General features: G+C 36.2%; 1 protein-coding gene across 1 annotated transcript in view; it reads left to right on the top strand.

The window, feature by feature from the left end:
- Positions 1–21,559, top strand: part of TMTC2 (transmembrane O-mannosyltransferase targeting cadherins 2) — a 255,769-nt gene extending 234,210 nt beyond the window's left edge. Inside the window, exon 12 of the mRNA XM_065639501.1 lies at positions 18,630–21,559. Coding sequence (XP_065495573.1) covers positions 18,630–18,809 — 180 coding nt within the window. The 3' untranslated portion in view covers positions 18,810–21,559. The remainder of the gene's footprint in view (positions 1–18,629) is intronic.
- Positions 21,560–22,030: the final 471 nt, after the last annotated feature.

Below are 22,030 nucleotides of genomic sequence, written 5' to 3'. Positions count from 1 at the left end.
TGTCTCAAGATTGGGTCACAACAGTAAGCAACCAATATGCCTTCATGTCTGAGCCACTTTCTTATTGAACTAAGCCATTTTTTGTAAAAGTTGTGACTGAGGAGGATAAAAACATCCCCAGAAAACTGGTATTCAGTTACAGAAGAAATGTAATGTCTCAGAAACATGCAAACCATTGTTTTTAAGAAAGCAAACACAGAAAGATTTTATTTTCATAGTATTGGTGGTGATTCATTCATCATTGAACTAATTCTGAGAGGAATGAAAAATACTGAAAAAAGCATTTATTGTCCCCGTGAAAAGCTTTATTACAATGAATAAAGTATTTGCCAAAAAAAAAAATAATATATATATATATATACACCCTGTAAAGGAACAACGGAATACAGCACGGGTGTGTTAAAATATTTATCCACATCTTGAACATCATCTTTGCTCTTGGATACACTGTCCTTCTGCAGAGTGTAAAAGAATTAAAATACTTTGGTACAATACTAGCACCAGCTGAAAAGCAGCTTGGATGCAAAGAAAAAACAAATCTGGCTACTATTATTGTTTCAGATTTAGACCTCACTGTTCTCTTAATAATGTTCGTGATTTGCCTTATTTGCAGTAGGTGTGTATTTATCCTCTATGAAAGTAATTTCCAGTCAAATTTCTGAAAAGCAGTATTTTCTGTAGACTATAGTGTTGCTGTGGAAATGGGAATCACTTGTCTTAAACTTCACTGAAGAAGCAAGCGTTCTCAAGATTACATCTCTTTATTTTCAAGTGGGCCTTCCTTGGAGAGCCAGGGAGGACAGAGGAATTCAGGAAGCAGTTCAGAGAAGAAATCTACTTTTATTTGCTATGAATAATTTCTTACAGGGCTCTCTTCTCCTCCTTCAACTGTATAGACAACCTACAGAGACTAGTTTCCCTAGCCCCTGGCTCTTTTTGAATACTTTCCAAAAAATGCATTCCCACATTGTGTGTTTACCATGATCAAAGCAAAATTATTTTAGAGCCTTCTCAATGAAAAGCACATCTGTGGTTGTTCTAGCAATGTAGGTTAACCTGTTTCAGCAGATGGGTTGGACTAGAAGATCCCCAGAGGTCACTTCGAACCCCAACCATTCTGTGATTCTGTGATTGCATATGTTAATCACATTATTCTAATTTTAAAAATTCAGTTGCATGAAAAAATGAAAGTGTAAGTTTCTTGGACAGCAAATCATTTATGCAGTAATTATTCTGAGTGGCAATATTGCTGAGGAAAGTCTGTATTCAGAGATGGTTTCTAGGTGCCCTACATCTTGCAATGTTCACAAACCTGGGAATTGTTATAACAAGTTGTTAGGCACTCCAAAATGTAAGCTTTAAGCTCACTTTGTTGTGGAAAAAGTCAGTCATCCAGAAACTCTCTTTAAATTGTCATTCTTTACAAGAATGTGAGATATTGACTTAAGCTTCAGCTTTTATTCAACTTTTAAGACATTGTTTATATAATAGAACTGCATTTCTGATTTTTTAAGTCTGAACTTGAAGCAGCCAATCTTTAAAAACCTGCTCTAGAACCGCCACATGTGGCCAGTGGCTCTTGAGAAGAAAGGGCACTTTGAAGTGTGACCTCCAGAGTATTAAATGAAAGAGAGCTCACCAGAGCCTTAAGACGTTGAGCCACCACCTTGAGCTGATTGGCTTAGAAGCATTCCTCAAGGAGGTGCCGTGACCTGCAAGTCACTACCGTCCCAACCACATATTGGTGCTGCTTGCAATCTGGAGCTCATGACAGCTTTAAGCCCCATGTCATCGGCACATTGTCAGAAACAGCTGTTTCCACTCTACCACTTCAAAGGGGCTTGATTAAATGTCTTACTGTAACAACATACATAAAGACACACACATAGAATGAGAGGGGAAAGGAGAAATGTACCTATAAGCAAAATAAATACAATTTCCACTAGATGGTTTAATTATGATGTGGGAGACTAAACCATTTCTTGACTTGAAGGGTTTATGTAATCAGTTAACACAACATCATATTAAAAAGCAGTTTCTACATGTGTTTCTTTTATTTTCTTTTACTCAGTGTTGGAATACAGTTTTCATGTCAAAGGCTTCAGGCTTGCAATAAGCTCTACCTTGAGCTGTCTAAGAGTTGAAAGAAGAATGCTGGAGATTTCCAGATAATTGACTGTATTTCTATAGCCACCGTATAGATAATATGCTTTCAGTGCCTCCTTATGGAAAATTTTCATAATATATGGGTTTTATTCATGGCAAGACCTCTAAAAATGAATATACTTCTGATAGTACATACATCTTTAAAAAATAAAGTAGATGTTGGATTTTGTCTTGAAACATATGTAACCAAGATCTGCTTTATCATGTGTTTTTTCCTTAGGTGTTTCCATGCCAAATTTCCCTATATGACTTCCTTCTTAACATCCAGTAATTATCTCAGGCAGCTTTACCAGGCTAGGAGTAATTGTCAGGCAGACGACTTTAATGCATTTTGCCAGTTTGTTTAGGGCATGTCCTGTTATTGCCAGGGAGAATTTTAATAAAACTTTTAAGAGCTCCTGCTATGTTACTTCTGCTGCTGATGGCAGTAATGGATGGGTTAACACTGATTCCTAAATTGTCTGCACCTGACCCTCAATGACCAAAAATTGGCACTGTTCTACACTTCACTGGACCCAGTGTCGTCCTGTCACTGCTCCAGGGATATTGCAGATCCCTCACCAGTGATGGATCTATTCCTCCTGCAGCTTTTTTAAGCAAGTCTTTCTAGTCCCTGTTATCCAAACCCAATACCATGATCCTCTAGAGAAACGGTATATATATGATTTTTACACCATGTGTTATTGCCAGTAAAGCATGACACTTTCCAGTTGAGAAGCCTTGTTTTAAAATGTTTTCTGCCTGTTTACTTGTTTATTCAAAGTAATGAACACATGGCAATCTTTTATCTTTATCGGTGCCATGGAATGACTACAGACCTGTATTTTTTGGCAGTTACCATCCAAGCAGATTCACCTGTTCCACTGTCTTCCATTACATGTGTGTGCCTTTACAGAAAATACAAAAACGGGCCTTGTGGGGCAGGTGGAACTTCTGCTGATTGCCTGCCTGCCCTCTGAGCTGCTCCCAGCTTCTCCTGCCCTGTGTCAGGCCTGCACAGCTTCCCACCACCAGCACCAGGCTTCCTTGCAAGTGTGCCAAACTTTCCACCTCAATGATATGAATGGCTGTGGATTTCTTCCAGCCTAGCAGTGCTCTTGGCCTCCCGAAAATGCCTCCTTTCTTTTCTCCTGGTGAAGATGTGAGGAATAAGAGAACTTCCCAGGATCCAGTTCTTCCTCTCTTCCTGCTGTCTTGCTTTGTGAAGACTGAACCAATTGTTATAGTGTACACAGGACTTTTAGGGACTCAAAAGGGTGCTGTGGCTTCCTAATGAGAAGATATGGCATGACGGATGTGAACTGTATTTCCAGGTAGCATACTTTTAATAGTTTGACTTCAGGTAGATAGAGGGATGGGAGGCTTAGACTTGGATCAGCTCCACTGGGAGAGGAGGTAGTGGAACCCTTGAGATAAAAGAGGACACCACTCTCTGATCTCAAAAGCATGAGGGAGCACTTTCTTAGTCACTGTGAATTGGGTAGTCTTTCCCTGTTGACACAATAAAAGACTGTCTCTGAGATTTGATATCAGAATTGCTGTGACATTTGCCAGCCTGCCTAGCAGAAGGCTGACCTTGCCTAAAGGTTGTGCAAAATAGGGAAATTCAGGACAATTAATATCAACTGAATGAAAGCTGCCCTTTTTTTCAGGTAGAAAGGCTCTTCAGTGTTTGCACAGAAATAGCAACACTTCTCCACGTAAAGAGTTTATCCATACGTGATCCCTCTCTGCACCTCCTGAGCTGAAAATGTTTTCAAGTCTAATTTGGGCCCATGGCTCAGTTTTCTGTTGTTGCTTCATCCTTTCCAGGTCTTCATACTCAGTTCATCCTTCTTGTCTGGGGCTAAATGCAAGGCAGATATGTTATCTCTGTCCAACTATTTGGGGAAAACTGTGTTTATTCTTTTGAACAAAAAGTTATCTTTCTATGTTTGCAATTATGCTTTTTCATGGTCCTCCTAAAAATTCTAAAGATGCATTTAGTTTTTTCGTTGTGCACAGTTGTCAGCTCCAAGACAAGCTTGCATATAGGCTGTTGTTCTGAACCCTAAAGTTTCCTACTTCAGCAGAGATTAGTGCCTCCTATCTTAAAATAAAACAAAACAAACAAACAAACAAAGACAAAACAAAAACCCTATATAGCATTTTCCATCCCTGTCATCCTCATCAGGGGACAAAGAAAGTACACAGGCTATTGGAATGGGGGATATTTACCTGTGATACTGAAGAACAGTATCAGGATGAGTTGTATGATTTGAAAACCATTTTGCTCAGCTGTGGAAAACACTGCATTTCTTTTGGGAAATACAGAAGAATGTTTTATAGCCTTACACCAAAAAACTCTACATGCTCTTTCTCATACACGCTAGCAGCAATGTGAAAGCAAAGACTGAATGTGCTTTTGGGTGATTATGGAATAGTTAAATCTGGTTCTCAGTATTTTGATCCATCTTCATGCCGGATGCATGGGACAAAGCTAGAAATCCTGTCATCACCGTTCTCAGTTTTAGTTTTGTGAGAATTAGATTATGGGGAGTACATTTTTACTCTTATCTTCTGATTACACAAGCAGTTAAATATACAAATGTCTGAGATCGATTGGCTTGCTCAGTGTAATTTCTGAGCTTTGGAAGTAGAATTAAAATGCCTTTAAGTTGCTGTTTATTTCCCATCTAGAATAATCTGTTGTACATTGATATCCTAATCAATACATAAGTGTTTTGTCTGTGCAAGTTCAAAATGACTGAAATGAAAATACATTTGATTTGCTTCTGTTTACATAGGTATTGCATCGCAGTAATACCATTGATTTGCTTAGAGTTGCTTTTGTTTCTCCTGCACGCGAGAGGTAAATTGGGCTCTGTAGTTCCTGACTCCTTCAAGTGAAATTACACAAGCAACTATGAACTCTTCTTAAAGTTTTTCAAACAGTAAGCTGCATACTCAGCAACACTCTGCAAAGTAAGCCAGCCAGAAACTCAATGATAAGTTGGAGTGCCTTTCTTTTCATTTTTAGCTATGAGAATTTTTACAAATTTCCCACAAATATTAATCCTTCTACAGTCTAATTATTGCCATAGTGTATTTTCTGAGTCGCTCATATTCATGAACTCTTAAGATGTAGACCCGCTTTTTGTTAGTGGGGGGAACAAATGTTGGAAATAAGCAACTATGTACTAACTCCTCTTTTCTAATTTAATTAACATTTAGATCTTCATTAAATCACCAATTACTCTTACCAAGAACTGTTGAAACAGTAATTTGGTATTTGATGCTTAGCATGTAACTTGGGAGAAAGAAACTCTCTGATAATCCATGTCAGGCATTGGAACAGGCTGCGCAGGGAAGTGGTGGAGTCACCATCCCTGAAGGTGTTTAAAAGGCGTTTAGACAAGGTTCTGAGGGACGTGGTTAAGTGGTTTTGTGCTAGAGTTAGGTTATGGTTGGACTCGATGATCCTGAGGGTCTCTTCCAACCGAAATTATTCTATGATTCTATGTGCTATTCACTTGGGACATAGGTCATATAAGGTTTTCAGTATGTCTGGTGGAAATCTCTTGTGCTGCTTCAAGCTGCTGTTAAGAATCTTTTCTTTGCAAAAAAAAATATGCCAGAGTATTTTGTTTTATGCACCCATTTTCCATTGTAGGCTCTGTTGTCCACAGTGTTCAAAATGTTTATATGACTAAATCTCCAAAATGTAGAAGACTGTGTTTTCACAAAAGTCATGCATGTTTATTATTAGTTCACTGGTGTTTCCTAAGAAATTAGTCACCTCAGTATTAATGTGTAGGTTCTGCTTACAGTTGGACTCAATAATTTTAAAGGTCTTTTCCAACTTAAATGATTCTATGAGTCTGTTTTCTCTCCAGGCACCTACCTAGATACCGAACACTGTTGTTCTGATCCTATCACATGATTGTAATTCTCAATGGATAGTTCATAAATTCTCCAAGTAATACTCTAAGCTATTTTACTGTCAAGACCTTGATTCAGAAATTTCGTAGGACTGTGCCTTAGTTAACTTGAATCTTAATGTCTTCACTTTTCTTTTGGTTTTTGGGTTTTTTTTAACATGTATTTTCATCATGCAAATATGAAGTTGCTATCCGTATATAGATGTGTTCAGTCCAACTTCAAAATTATTTGAAGAAATAAGGATGTGAGGTCAGCTCAGCCTGTCTTGTGGAGTGCAGTTTTGTTTCATCTGACCTCTTTGTGACTTTCATCCACATCTTAGTAGACAGAACGAAAATAGGTATGCAACAGTTGTGCTTGTACTCAACTACGATGTTCATTAACTGAATATTAAAAAAAAATAGGTTTGCAAAACTAATTAGTAGGAAGTCACGGTCTAGATTTGTACTACTGATTTAAATAAAAGGGACCATCATGCTTTGAGATAATGGGAGGCAGTAGTTTGTAAAGAGGCAGTCTCTTTGTTGCAATTGTGGAAGTGAAGAGGATGTATCATGGGTAGCCCTATGCACTTGAAGGTGATTCACAGTCCAACAGCAATATGGCAGGGGTACCCTGCTGCCTGCGTCAGTTCCTGGAGAGAGCAAGATTGCCTGTGCCTCGTAAATGTAGCCCTTGGTGTCTATCAAAAATGAAGTGCCATGAAATATAGAACTCACAGCAGTAGATTTCAGAAATTAAACCATCTGTTTGAACTCAATTAGAAGATAATTCAGCAAGGTTTTTCCTAATAGAGTATTCTAGTGCTGGTTCTGGAAACAATAGAATGAACTTATTATGCAATTAAAACTTATAAGAAAGTGTTTTCAATGTTCATTAAATAAACCCAGCAACAGTGCATTCTCAGTAGGATGTTTTGCAATAAATAACTTCCTAATTTTCTTCCTAATCTGTAGTTCTGATGATTTTTAGTTGTGGGCTGACATATCCTATTAGATTTTTTTTTTCCTCACAAGCTTTGGAGAACTTATGGTTCTGTTTCACAAGATGGTTTCGATGCAGCTGGTATTCTCAACCCTCCTATATCTCCAGGTGTATCTAGCTGATTGTATAGAGGAAAAATGCCCTAGAATAAGACTGGTTTTGGTCTGAGATCTGTCTGAGGAGAACTGTATGTTTGCAGGCTGCTAGGAAGGGGATGGGTGGCAGCTGTCTGGCTGAAGTAGTGTTCTTGGAATTTGTCTTTAAGACTAATTTCAGTACCAGTTGGAACACGTTTTTCCATGGGACAGTCACAGTCTAGAGATCAGCTGTCTGCTAATGAGAAGATGCCATGAGGAGGAGATGGATAGCTTTTCATTTCCCCCAAAGAGCAGTCCCTTTTCACTGAGGCATTCTGAACCACTGTATATTGGTCAACTCTGTATATTGCATTTACATGATTCTACTTACCTCAGTTAGTTTTAATGGAGAGCAAATATACGTTCAAGTGTACCTACCCTTTTGAAACATGTCTTACATATAATGAATGGCTGTATTACCAAGCTGAGGCATTTTCACTAATTCTTCAGGTGCTCCAGTAAAGATTGTCTTCCTGTACAGTAAGTAACTTTAATCTGACATTATGGTTTGTAACAGTGCCAGTTGCCTCAGCATCTGGCTGCTGCAAACTCACTGAAAACAATTACAGTGTGAAGGAAAATAGAAATCTTTTCCAATATAACAACAGTAAAAATGAAAATCCACAATAAAACCCTGAATTAAATTCCATATGAAGGTTTGCTGTATGTTTCTTAGAGTCTGTGGGGTAAATGATTGGCATATTTATCATGGAGTTATTTGGTGGAGTTTTATTGTAGCTCAGTACTTGTACTTCATTTCTTCACATTCTGACTACATTGAAATACACTTAAAATTATCACACTTATTTTCTTATCATTTATGGAAGATCAGTTACATGATCCTTCATTAATTGTTTGAAAAATCCTGTTTTGATAGCTGCATTGAGGGAGTTGTTTGATGATTAGTTCACAAATTGGATGTTTTACCCATAATAGAGGAACAAAATGCTTTCTGAACAGAGATTATGGAAATTGCACAGGAGACAGACCTTTTGATTTGAGAGGAAAAAGTGAGCTTTAATAAAAAGATTGCTGGTAGGTAGGACCCGAAGTTAATTTCTGTAGGATCCTGTGGTATTAGTATAAAATGGGTGGTTTCTATAGTGCAAATATATAATGAGAAGGCACATTAACCTGAGCCATTGACTGTGGAATGGCATAGCGATGCCAGTGGCCCTGGATTATAGTTTGCTCCAGACACAGAGGGCTTTTTCTGGAGCAGTTTGGAGCAAGGATCTGATTTCACTGAGTAATTTTTGACACTGATTTTCAGAGTCAGAAATTGAAATTCAATATCATGGTGCTAGTCCTGCAAATCTTAGTTGTCCTCTTGTCCCTTCAGAAATAATTAATGAAACCTTTTTAAAAAGGAAAATGTTATTCACAGTGTTGCTTCGTGTGTCCATTTCTTAAAAATATAGTTTAAAAAATACAGAAAGCCTCTGTTTAATAAACAGCAGTTATGAACTCATGAAGAAGTATCAAGTGCAACCTTTCAGAGTAGGATGTGTAGATCTACCACTGAACACTCCTTGCTGTTACTGGTACTAATTACTGACAAAGCGCTTTAACCATATGCGTCACTGCTGAGATGTGGTAAATAAAGCTGACCTAGCAGAAAGATTTGGGGTTTTTTTTGAAGTCACAACCTTGTAAAAGCCTAGCAACCAATTAGTACCCTGTGGTCTTACTATTAGCAATCAAAAGACCGAATTTTAGAAACTACAGCCTTAAAATCTGTACGTTACAAGAATCCAAATTAAAACCTAGCTCTTAGCTGGGAAGTTAATAATTTTAATATGCACTTTAGATTTAATTTTTAAATACTATGTAGGGAACACCTACAGGTTACTGGCTGCCAAAACGTAAGGCATGAATTCTTATGAATTACATGGAGTGCTGTATTCAGCACTTTGAAAAGGACCAAGAGTATGTGCATCTTTTCTCAGCTGCTCTCATAATCCTGTGGGTAAAACCAAAGTCAAGACCAAGTGTGGGCATAACCTTTTTGCACTATGGAACAGGCATGGAAGTGATAGGAGCCAGCTGAAAAAGGACAAAAGGAAAGAAAAAAAAAGATTGATATGTAAATACTGTAAGATTTTCCATTCAGAAATTATTTAGGAACGAGAGTTTTTCAAGCATTTTCAGTTGCATCTACTGTCTAACAAAAATGTAGTTCCTTGAACAATACATCATCACAATACTTGTATTTATTTATTTATTTATCTATTGTGGCGTTAGTTTTTAGTTGCAAAATTACCTTGGTAACATTTCCACATGCAAAGTTGCATTTTCTGACAAATTTGAAAATACCTTCAGATACTATTGATAAACCCTGTTGTTACGGAAATCGTATCACTTCATGTGTTAGACATCGTTTGTACTTTCCTGCCGATAAAATTATTACCAAGAGTGGAATAATGATTGATTCTGTTGTCTAGGGAAAGTTAGCCAAAAAAAATGAGTCTATGAAGGGATGGAATGAAGGCTAAAACTTATCCTAAAACATCCTATAATGCCCAATAATCTTCTAGTCTTCTGTTTATTCCTGTTTCTGTAATGCTCTAATATCACACTTTTTCTGTGGGCTGTCTTAATAGTGGCTCTGTATGATACAACCCTTGAACGAATTAGCAAGATTCTCATTCTTTGTGCTCAGAGCAAGTATGTCAAGTTGCATAATGGTTTACACAAAGTGCCTGGCAACTATAGCTTACAATTGCGAACACCTACATAGTTTTGGAAAACATATAGCAATATCAATATTAATGTAGTTCTCAAGCGTTTAATTCAGCTGACTACACTTGTCAGCCAAAGGTGCAAAGCCTTGATTGACACTTAACATTCATCTGAACATCTGGATTCAAAATATTGGAAAACTAGTGATTTGGAGAATCCCTTAGTTAGAACTTAACTAAATTTTTAAGGCCAGAAATGAACGCTTCTTCCTTCTAAAATTTCAGTAGTTGCGTATTCTACTAAAAAATGGGAGCTCTAATGCAATATTCCATATGCATATGACTAGCATCCTGAAAAACTACACAACCTTCTCTGGGTACTGATGTGTTTGATCAGTATCTGGGCAAAAATAGATGAAAGATCCATTCATTCTCAGCAGTCATTTTTAAGTTCCAATGACATTTTATTTGACTGAAAAAAAACCCTTTTTTTGATGCTAGCAGTATATACTGTAATTGTATACCTCAGCTGATCTGTAAATTAGAGTTTTCTCTGAAAATCAGCCAGTTTTGATTATGTTAATGTGGACAGCTATTCCAGTCAGCCCTGCATGTGTGCTGCTGGGTGACGTATATTAATTTTTCTTTTAAGACTTTACATTTATTTTAAATTAAAAGTGGGGTTTATATTTAGGCACTAACACAAAGCCGTTTATTTTTCTGGTTTCCAAGGTCTAGAAGCAAAGTGCGTAGAAAAATACAGTAACTAATAGATTCAATTTCATTTTAAAACACCCTTGCTTTTTCTTAATGGCACAAAATTCTATTACTGAAAGATTTTGAGCAATTTCTGTTTGTCAGTATGGTAGTACAGATGGTATTGTTATTCAGCAACTTTCTTACTTGCTGGGAGTACAGTCTTCCTAATTGGCGAGCAGTGTACTCATACAAGATAAAGAAGTTGTTTAATGTTTTATACCATAATCATAGCTATGTATTAAAATTAGAAAATTGCAGACATCAGAGCACAGCTGGATTTCTATAAATAAAAATTAAGTCATTTGAAGATTTCTTTAATGAAATCCTAAAGTACTAGGAAAATTCAGTAAGATCACCATATCCTATACTGATGAAAACAGTTGAGCTGTAAAGCTAAGAAGTTTAATTAGGAACACATTGAGGCCTGGAAAATGTTTTTGGTTGGTGTTTTTTGGGGGTTGGGTTTGGTTTGGTTTGTTGGTTGCTTGCTTTTGTTTGTATGGTTTTTGTTTGTTTGTTTTTATATAACCATAATATTAAATACTCATTATTTTTATTATGATAATACGAGTATGTTATCTGAAAATGTCCGTCATGGTTTCTATATAAACTGAGTGTGATTAGGGGTTCTTTAAGCATAAATCCAAACATTTGATGCATGGGAAAAAAAAAATCTAGATACACAGAATTTATAAGTACATTTTCTGTGGGACTTTTTCAGCTGTTGTTATGATTTGCAGCATTTACCAGATGTAAGACGTGGTTTTGTTAACTTGCTGATATATAAAACAATATACTCTGAATTTATATGAAGGCCAATGGTAGATAGCTTTTCAGCAGCAAAATGTAACCTATATCTATATATGCTTGTTTGGTTTTGGATAACTATGTTTTCAAAACTCTGTGCAGTCTCTGAAGGTTAAGATGAAAAAGATGTTGGGGAAAATAAATCTCCACTTGCTCGAGAACATTGATGTTAAAATGTCCCCTATTGATGTGATAATTTGAGAATCAGAGTAGACTGCTTGATGCTTCCTTCCTGTGCCAAGTCTAGAACTCTTCCCTGACTCACAGCTGTGGGTTTCCTTAATGATGCCAATGTCTAAATCTACAATCAAACTGAATAATTTCATGGTATGCTTGTGGGTGAAAACTCCCACATCTGCCACTCATAAATATTAAAAAAAAAAGAGTAAAACCCCCTTCCTTCACTTTTATTTTCTGGTTTGAAATGCAGATATACTGTAGTTTGCAATTTTAGACATGATAGTCGTCAGTGTTTGAAAGCACAGAAGATTAGATACATACGTTTGCATGTATATTCTCCCTTCACCAAGCAGGTCAAATGCTTTGAATGTGCAAATGTAAAATAATAAATTAAAAAAAAAAAAAAAAAACAAAACAAAAAAACCCCCACAAAACAAAACCATGATCTAACATTTATGTAGTATCATCCGTTGTTAAGGTGACCAGGTATTAATTCGTGCAGTTCTTCTGCCTTATTTACTTGATATATTAACTTGATATATTATCCTAACCTGAGACTATTACATAAATAGTATTCAAGAGAAATCTACTTTCTTTTTTGTATGTTTTCTTTTTTGATGCCTCTTTTTTTTTTTTTTTCTGGTGGGTGTGTTCACCTCCCTGGAGATTAATAATTTGATACTTTGATGAACAAAATATGAAAAAAGCACTAAATGAAATCTCTGTTTGGTGACATATATTAGTGAATAATAACTAAGGTTGCTCTCCATCAGCATCACCAATGTGGTACTTTCAAAGATGATCACCAAATCCAAGGATCCACTCCTCTCTAGAGCCTAGGCTTGTTGTTAGTTAGATTTATATAGCTGTGTATGTTAGTCTTAAGATAATTAGTTCGGGACACAGGCTCCCTTTACCGCAGTGACATTTGGGTCCATTTCTGAGTAACAGAACCATGGAAACTGTGCTCTTCTCAATGTTAATTCAAATTAGTACTTGCAGGGAGAATGTTTTTCTTTCCATTTCCCATCTTCACTATGTAAGCTGAAAGCTGTTTTCAATACAAAAGCACACTTACCGAAATTATTCATGAGCAGACTTAACAATTTAAATAATGTATTTAAGTGTCATAGAGGAGAAGTTGCGGAGCTTTCTTCCATTTTAAGAGTTTGCAAAGACGCTGATTTTTTTTGTTTTCTGGCAGAACTGAATGATTTGCTGTCTGGGCTGATAACACAGGAAATCCCTCTCAACTCTGAATTTTATGCTTTTTTATTCTTTGCGATCCATACTATTTTGCCATACTTCCTGTCATCTTGTTCCAGAATGCTTTTTGCACCAAGCTAATCTGTTCCTAGATGATTTACTCTTGTCATGCAGCTTACTGGAGAGAGGTGTCTTAGTTGTGATTCATGTCCTGTTTGGAACAGAATGCCAGACACAGTATGTGCAGACTGCAGTTCTTAAGATATAAAAAGCCTTAGAGCACAGAGAATCAGGTAGACACATGAGTCTTTGAAAGGAATAACTGGCACTTGGCTTATCTGGCAACACTAGGTTGCTCCTATAAAAAGATCTACTTCCATGTGTCAGTCTCTGCTGAATTTACAGTGTTATCAATGGATTGCATTGGAGAGTAAGATCCAGTTGGCATCAACCTTCTTGCTAAATGTCCCTCTCCTGCCCCTCCTTCTACCTTCTCCCCCTACCCCTGTGCTTTAAAGTAGAATGCTTACATTTTGGGGCAACTGCTAGGTCATGGTTTTATTCAAAAGTTATGAGTCTGTCACAAGCAAGTGCTACCGCTGAAATGATTCTGTTGTCCACAGTTATTTTTAGCGATAAAAAAGGCGTTGTTGACATTTTGATTGCTTCAGAAAATACTATGTTGTGCTACAGCAATAACACCAGTAATAAAAGTTCAAGTGAAAATTCTTGCCATCACTGTAGAAGGATAAAAAAGGCATGACAGCATATTATCCTGTGGTCACTGATAAGATGAAGCAGTCCACCATGCTTTTCTCTCATGCTTAGTGAGCCATTCTACAACTAATACTCTGCTGCTTTATGGCTTAGTCATTCTGCCCTCTGTGTATCTTCAGTTATCAAAGAGGAATATCTGAGTTCTTCACCCATATTTAACTAGAAGTGCTTCTTTGACTATGGACTTTACTCATCAGGAACCCTTAAAAGAACAAGTGCCCTTAATTGCACTGTTCTAAAACAAAAAACTTAGCCTCTGCGTTTCTGATGGGTTGGCCATGCTGATTACAGTATTCATTGAACAGTCCTGGGATTGTTTTGAAACATCTACAAGATCATGCCTGGCAGTAATTCATTAAGAGCAAGATGAATATTGTCAACATCTTTTCAGTGACCTTTTAAAATGGCTAGGTGAGAAGTAACTTGCACTTGTGATTGTACTGGAGTAAAATTTGGCATGATTTTCCTTGTAAGTACCCTGGCAGCAACAAAATGCACTTTCACCTCAGAATCTGCTGCTCCGGCCTCTGTGGTGTTGAGCAGAGAAGGTCGTCTGTAAACAGGGCTTTGGGGAAAACTATTTCAGATTTCATTGCTTGTATTTGGGCTGTTGTTTGTCGTGCAAGAGGTGGTTTTGAGCTAGGTTAAGTGTGTTAAGGTTAAGTTTATTTTCCCTAGGTTTCCTGTAGCAGAGACTCAGGCATGGATTCCAGAAATTCTTCTAAAATAAACAATTTATGCATAAGTTACAGTATAGAGCAGCTTGAACTGGGTGCCTCCTGAAGAGAAATCCTCAGCACAAAAAAAACTTGGACAATTATGCCCCCAAAGTCTAAGTCCCCACCCCCTGCACATCACTCCAGGGCAACTGCAAAGTTAGAGTCTGGGGTCTCCATGTTCTTCATTAGAAATCTTCATCTTCATTAGGTGGGCTGTCAATCAAAAGCCTGACCGTCAGTTGCTGTTTTGCACCTGCATCTGGAGAAAATAAGTTGTTGGTAACAGCCGAAACATTCTTCTGCTTCTTGCCTTCTGTTAGGTGCTGTTCTGTCCCTTTACTTATTTCCAAGGACGCAGCTACCCTATCTTCTGGCTTGAAGACTCTGAGGCCTTTCTGCTTAACAAAGCAGAAAGTTCAAAGGTTCGCAGCTTGCAGAAGTTATGCTAAGCAAACTTACTTATGCTAAGCAAACTCTAAATAAGCAGTTTCTAAGCAAGTTCTATAAGAAGCAGTATACCAAATATAATTCCCTAACAAGTGTTTGTGTATTTTTTTTCTCTCTCCTTAAGTTCTTAGGCATATATAGAAGTAAATTTGTTGTCTTCTGTTTGGGACTGTTCTTCTGATATGACGTTTGCTATATATGGAGCTAGAGATGATGAATAAGAAATAAGTTCAACTTCTGTGTCATTAAGATTCATTCTGTTTGTGGGTCCAATACTGTACTTGGTTACATGAGTGTAATTCCAAAATACTACTCAGAACTTTTTTAATTATTTGGAGATTCCGTAGGTCTCCTGATTTTAGAGAAGACTTGAATTTATGTTAAAATTTTTGCATGCCCCAAGGCTTTTCTTTGAATTTGGTGATACAGAGAAAGTTTGAAATAATGTCATCAATGTAAACCAAAAACACCTCAGGCAACTAAATGCATGCCTTTTGCTATTTTGTCATTCATTAACTACTCTGTTATTCCTCCTTCGTCCTTCCCACGAGCACCTCCCGCCACCCTTCACCCACCCTTGCCCCCCCAAAAAACCACTAAGGAAACAAGCACACCACAATCAAAATGCTCATAAAGGGAATAATTCCCAGTAGACCATAAAAGCCAGCATTTATAACCCAGATAGAAATGCCAGTCAGCTTTTTTTGATGTAAAGCATCTGTCTCCAAAAGGAAATGAAGGCAGGCCTGCTTCTCCTTTCAAGCCTCTGAAGTAGTAGGTGGTGTCATTTGTTATACAGTGCTACAAGTCCCGTGTTATTGCACTGGTAGCTGCCGACTGCCTTTGTGAACGTACTGAAAAGTTTTATCAGCTGTCTTTAATAAAAGACAATATATGTGAAGAAAAACTATAGCAAATGTCTCTTGCTTTCTTGTCCTCAGACCGTTATTTATAGTTGTCAGAGGCTGATGGCACTGATGTATAACCTTGCAGTCACCCAAAATTCTTCTTTTACAATAAACCATAGATTTTTGGGGTGGCTGATACCCTAGAAAGTTAGAGAGCAGTCTTTCCCAAATTCTGTGCACTTCCTCATTTGAAACATGGAGTTGGAATGAACTTTCAGCGCTACCTGAGATGAGTTATCAGCTCACGTTTTCTGTGGATACATTTGTTTAGAACATTAATGGTCTAAAAATTGATGGGTCTCCAGGAAATCAGGAGTGACAAGTAGAAGTTGGAAAATTTCATGTTCAGTTAAAAGGCATGCAGTTTGTTCTTCTTCTAGATGTTTTTGTTGCTTCCTCTAGTGAAATGATATATCAAAATAAAGACATGATGGCAGAGGACTTTTCTTAGCTAGGCGTATAGTCTTATATATATGATATTCTTTAGAGTACTTGATTAGTGTGATATATATACCATGTTTTCAGGGGAGTGTGAAGGAAATGGAAGGGAATTCTGGAAGCTGTATGAGACAACTGTGTTACTTCCAACACAATAAGTTTGTGGATGCTGTAGAATTACCCATGAACACAATTTAATGTGTGTCTTATTTAATGTAAGTTTTTCCGGGTTTAAAGTTTTTTAATCCTTTCCATTGTAAGCTTTGTCTAAATGCAAACATATGCACATAGTTATATTTCGAGTGAGAAGACAGTTCTGTGTCAATAACTATGCTCTTGAAAAAAGCTGTTTTATTCATAAACTCTAATTAGACAAATAAGGAACACAAACGGTGGGAATAGACCATCCTACCCACGATTTGAGAAAATTCTCTCAAACAATCTTAAGTATAAAATAAATTAACAACTAAAATATGTGGGTATTTAGACAGCCATCCATATTCAGTGGAGCTGTTTTGTGATCACTCTCAATTAGCACACAGAACATCTGTCATTAAGGGGTGTATTATTCTATTACAAAAGCATGCAACACTGGCACTGCAAAGGTGGAGCTTTGATAATGTGGCTGCCAATATGTGTTGTCCATAGTGAAGATTACATTTCAGGGACTTAGTTTTCCTCTTCTGTACAGACTATGACTGAAGAGAAAATTTTGGAGAGTATTAAACTGGGAAAACTTTATAAAATCCAACTGAGTTGTCGTTATTTTGATTTTCAGTAGAACAAAGTAACTGATTTTGGGGTAGTGGAAGTAATCTGTCAGGGTAAAGCAAGAAAATTTAAATCTAAAAATAACATCTTCACATTCCACTGCATTAACATTATGTTTACAATAAGGAGGGTTGAACTCGTTTTGTTTAATTTTGAAACTCTGGAAGTCAGTTTTTCTGAAAATTTGATGTGTCACAATTCTTTATGACTCTTGAGCATATGTTAATAGATGAAAAGAAGCAGGAAGAAAGCTGAAAAAATATGAAATATTTGTAGGATATAAAACTAGAGAAGTTTCTGAACAACATTTCCACCATAAAATCTAGGATTTGGACACAAGAATTACGGTTGGTTGGTTTGTTTGGGGGTTTTGCTTGTTTGTTTCCTTTGTTTTTAAGCTTGATTCGGAAGGATAAGAGTAATGAATTTAACTTGCTAGTGGAGAGGTTTGGAAGATAGCTAAGTCTTCCTCATCGTAATGACTCCCTATTACCACATCAATCTGGGAGATCAAGTCTAGTGCATATTTTATTTGCCTTCTCCCTACCGTATTTTCCTGAAGTTATTGTCACTGAGGGGCTTCTAAAGCATACCAACACCCCCACACAGTAGTCTGAAGCTGAGTTTCCATGTGGCTCCACATTTTGGGTATTGCATTTTGATCAGAACAGTGGTGGTGAGTGGTGTCTTGAAACACTTATCCTCTGAAGCAAAACTATGTGACTTTGAGTGTTCCTGAAGCTCATTGGAAATGATAGTGACCTGAGGGGGAGAACCGTACTGAATTTTGTGTGGTATTTTCCCCATTTTTCTTTGAAATGCAAGGTACTGGTTTGGCAAATGCCTTTACTGTGCTCTCACTAGCATGTGGATACCTTAGGTACTTGTAAAAAGGTAGATTAGACTATGTTCTTCAGCTTCATAAATCCGCTTTTCTGCCATTATAATATTTCTTAACTCCAGTAACCAGACATGTTTAATTATCGTGGACAACCTATTATTTCAGAATGGAATACTCTAAGGATGAAAAAAAAAATCAAGAAACATTTTGTCTTAGCTAAAGATGGAAAAAATTGTTAGTAACATAAGAAGCTTTTTAATGGATTTGTTACGAAATATTCACATCTTTGTTATTAAAATAGCATGTTTTTTTCCACTAGTGTCATTTTTATTCAATTATTTGTTAAGAAACTATTGCTACAGCCTGCATCTAAATGGATATCCTAGGACCCCTGAACATCCTCAAAATCTGAGAATAGATTATATTTTCTACTAGTTATAATTAAGACAGAGACAAAAGGGATGAGTTCAATGTGTTAACTATTCCCAACAATTATAAACTCTTTATTGGCCATGGGTTTAATTAAAAATAAATTCCTGTCTTTAATCCACCCTTGGATTACTTTAATTTTCTCTTGGAAACTGTGCTATGCCGACATTACCACATGTAAAGCTTTATGAGTTCTGTGTTTTCTCATTAAAGAGAGAAGTCTATGTCTGTAGACACCAGAGCTTGCCCTGTTTAAAGCACGAAGTATACAGCAGCTGTTCAGAAACTTTTTCTTGTTATCTCTATTTGCTTAAATTGCTAAATTGCTTCCATGAAAAGTCTGCAAACATAAGGGAATCATTTGTTTAAGTGGAAGAAGATTGACTGGGAAAAAAAAAAAAGTGAAAATATTCCTAATATTTCTCCTTCTCTTTTTTTTTTTTTTCTTTTTTTACCAGTATCCAGCTGCCCTAATGAATCTTGGAGCCATTCTCCATCTGAACGGTAAACTGAAGGCGGCTGAAGAAAACTACCTCCTTGCTCTTCAACTCAAACCTGATGATGTCATCACTCAGTCCAATCTTCGCAAATTGTGGAATATCATGGAGAAACAAGGTTTGAAGACATCCAAAACATGACGATGAAAGCTCTGAACTTTTTTTCTTAAATTGTTTAAAACCACGAACTAGAAATTCCACACATTTGTCCAATCAGAGAACTCATTGGACTTGACTGCAAGGATCAGAGGTCTTAATTGCTGCTAGAAGCTATTCTGCTTTTTTGGCATAAGTTTTTTTTGCTAGATAAATAGAAAAAGGGAGACTGAGATACTCATGAAGGACTTGTTATCCCACAAAAATATTTAGAACCATACCATTTGAAAGAAGGTGTTTTGGCATATTTGATAAATCATTGCAAATCCCATATTGCTCACTTTTGGGTGGGTACTTGAAAAGTATACTGTCATAGAAATACCAAGGGAAAATTGTACAGTATACACTGAGTATACACTAAGCCATATGGGAGTAAATGTGGTAATAGTAGGTTAAAGTATTTTGCTGATGCTGTAACTCATTAAAATGTATACTAAACCCAGTGTGTTTGCAGTTTGTCTTAATGCTGCTGTATCTTACTTTAGGACCTCTTGCTTACCAATTTCACAGCTTATATGGCCAATTTTTTTCAAACCTGTCACTTCTGATTTGACAACAGCATTCAAACTTGTTTACTGAGAATATGCATATTATTTCAGCCTCTTAAGTTTTAATGCAGTTTTCTTCAGATACACGAATGGCTGTGGGCTAGACAGAATGAGCAAGGAGCTGCCCATATTCTACATCAGATGTATATGTAGACTGGTAAAAAACCAAACCAAAACAAAAAAAAAACCATGGTCCAGAGTTGTGATTTAGCAATACAAGCAAGACTGTTATTTGTCCTGATATCAAATGAGTGCGGTCAGACTGTCATATTAAGAAAAAAAAATATGGTATTATAGAACCATGTGTTTGACTCTCTTTACATTGCTGTCAGATAAGACCAACATTAAACTGGACTTTGCATACAATATTTTTGCAATAACTCAGCCAAGTGAGATTTGAAAATATTAATGCTTGGATATGCTACAAATGTGACTTCATGAGAAACTTGGAGAAAAGGGAATGTTATATATTAGTGAGGCTAGGAAATAGCTGAAAGGACTGGATTAGATCGTGCTTTAAATGGTGTAGGTAAAGAGAAATCTCTAAAGGTGGTTGACAGTTATTTTTCACAGTGGTGGTGTTTTAAAAAATACTACCTGTTCAGATTCTAACCAAATATTATTATTCTGTTTGTATTCTGACATGCGCCAGCAGCAGAGCTGTCAAATACCTAAATGTATCTTTGGCGAGGTTCAATTTATTTCTGGTTCAGAAGATTTGGCCTAGTTACTGTTTTAGTATTCAGTTTTTAAATGTAAAAATAATTTATTTAGTATATTGAAGCTTTAGTCATTTTTTCCAGGCCATTTGTTAACTGCTTTCTTTCTTTGGAATAAGTATTATTGCTTGTAAGAAAATTTACTATTTCATTTAATGACCTGTTGGTATCTGCTTCAGTGTTCTTTTCATAATGGTAGATAAAATGTTAAAGTGTTAGAGCACCTTGAGCTGAAGCTTCTTCAGGATCTTCTTTTAAAAACTCTTTATTACTGAGAAAAATATTGGGGGTTTGTTTTCATTTGTGTTTTGGTTTGGTTTGGGGTTTTTTGGGTTTTTTTTGGGGGGTTGTTTGTTTGTTTGGTTTTGGTTTTGATTTTTTTCTTTTTAACTGTTGAGCACCATTCCAACAAAACTCTAGAGAAGAATACTTTGTTGTATTTATTTATTTATTACTTGACTGCAGCAATATTACGTGCCATTAACACAATAGTCTGTAAGTGTTGCTATTTCTTTTACTTGGTTTTCTTTGCATTTTTTGTGGGTGGTGTGCATACCCAACAGGAAAGGAGACACTTGAGTTATACTCTACCTTCTTGGTCATTCTCCCCTCACACTTGGATTTTAAATCTGTATTGAAATAGTTTGGGCAGTAGCTGTTTCAAAGTCAGTATAGTAAAAAATTGTAGTAGTGTGTGCTTAATTTTCTTTCCTTTTGCTTACTAAAATACCATAAGTTGCTAAGTTTACAACTGGCCTACCCGAAGGGCCAGAGGGGAAAGATTGTGTGGTTTTGTGGAAGGTGTCAAGTTTTTCTCAAGTAATGTTATGGCTGCAAAAGCAAAATTGAAGAGTCAAAAGCTGAGTTTCTACTTTATCATTGAAACCAGTGTAAGAATACAATGGTAGGTTGAACTTATTCTTCCATTTTACTGACTTTCTGGAAAATGTATAGAAATAAATTAGATAGTAACTATAACTCAACTCATAAAACTGTGGTATCCTGCAGCTTTATTTGCTCAACAGCCATCAAACTTTGATGGCTTCTTGGTCTTAACCATTCACTATGTTATTTGTTTCCTTCAAATTGTACTCATTCTTGTTTAGTAATTTTTATTCATTGCACAAAAAGGGAAAAAGGGGAGCACTCCTGTGATGCAGTGTCATACTTGTGTTGATAACTGTTTATGTTTGTTTCTTAAAAAAAAGAAAGAAAAAGAAAGAAAAAAGGACTAGCATAAATTTAACAAGAATGTCCCTGAATACATTTTTTTAATATAGGTCTGGGCTTGATAACTTTCTTCTTTTGGAATAAATTTAAAACATGTTTAAAATATGTCTCTCTGCTCAGGGATTTATGGTGGATTATTGCAGACAGTGCTAAAAAAAAATAATAAAAGAGCACAAAACAAGTTTACTAAATTAAAATTTTATTTTTTGAAAAACTGTTATTTGTATAAATTATCGGATTTGTAGGCTTTCCTTTTTTGTAGAAATAATTGTTTATGTGCCAGATAAGAGAATTTCAATTTTGTTTTCAATAATAAAGGATTGATAACTAATACAATGTGCATTCCTTTATCTGTTACTGCAACAACACCGCCTTTTTAAAAATTATTCTAATTTAATGAGTTATATTAACTGTTTTACATATGGATGATCTATATAACATAAGTAGAGTACAACCTGTCATAGCTGGCTTCTATACTCTATTGCAATTACCATTCATCTGATATTTTCAAAAAGGTTCTCTGGAAACATTTTCTAGTATTTCTACTCACTAAATGTAGCCAAAGTGGTATGGTAACTCTCATATTTGATTGTTGTTTCTAAACTTTATGGGAATAAAAGCTGATGAATGAAGCATATTTATAAATTATTTTTATATTGACATACAAACATGATGTCAGTAACAATGCTTCTAAAATGTATGATAGGCT

This window comes from Caloenas nicobarica, chromosome 1 (genome assembly GCF_036013445.1).
Source record: "Caloenas nicobarica isolate bCalNic1 chromosome 1, bCalNic1.hap1, whole genome shotgun sequence".
Taxonomy (NCBI): Eukaryota; Metazoa; Chordata; class Aves; order Columbiformes; family Columbidae; genus Caloenas; species Caloenas nicobarica.
The sequence above is the reverse complement of the archived record's forward strand: the minus strand, read 5'-3'. Positions and strand labels throughout refer to the sequence as shown.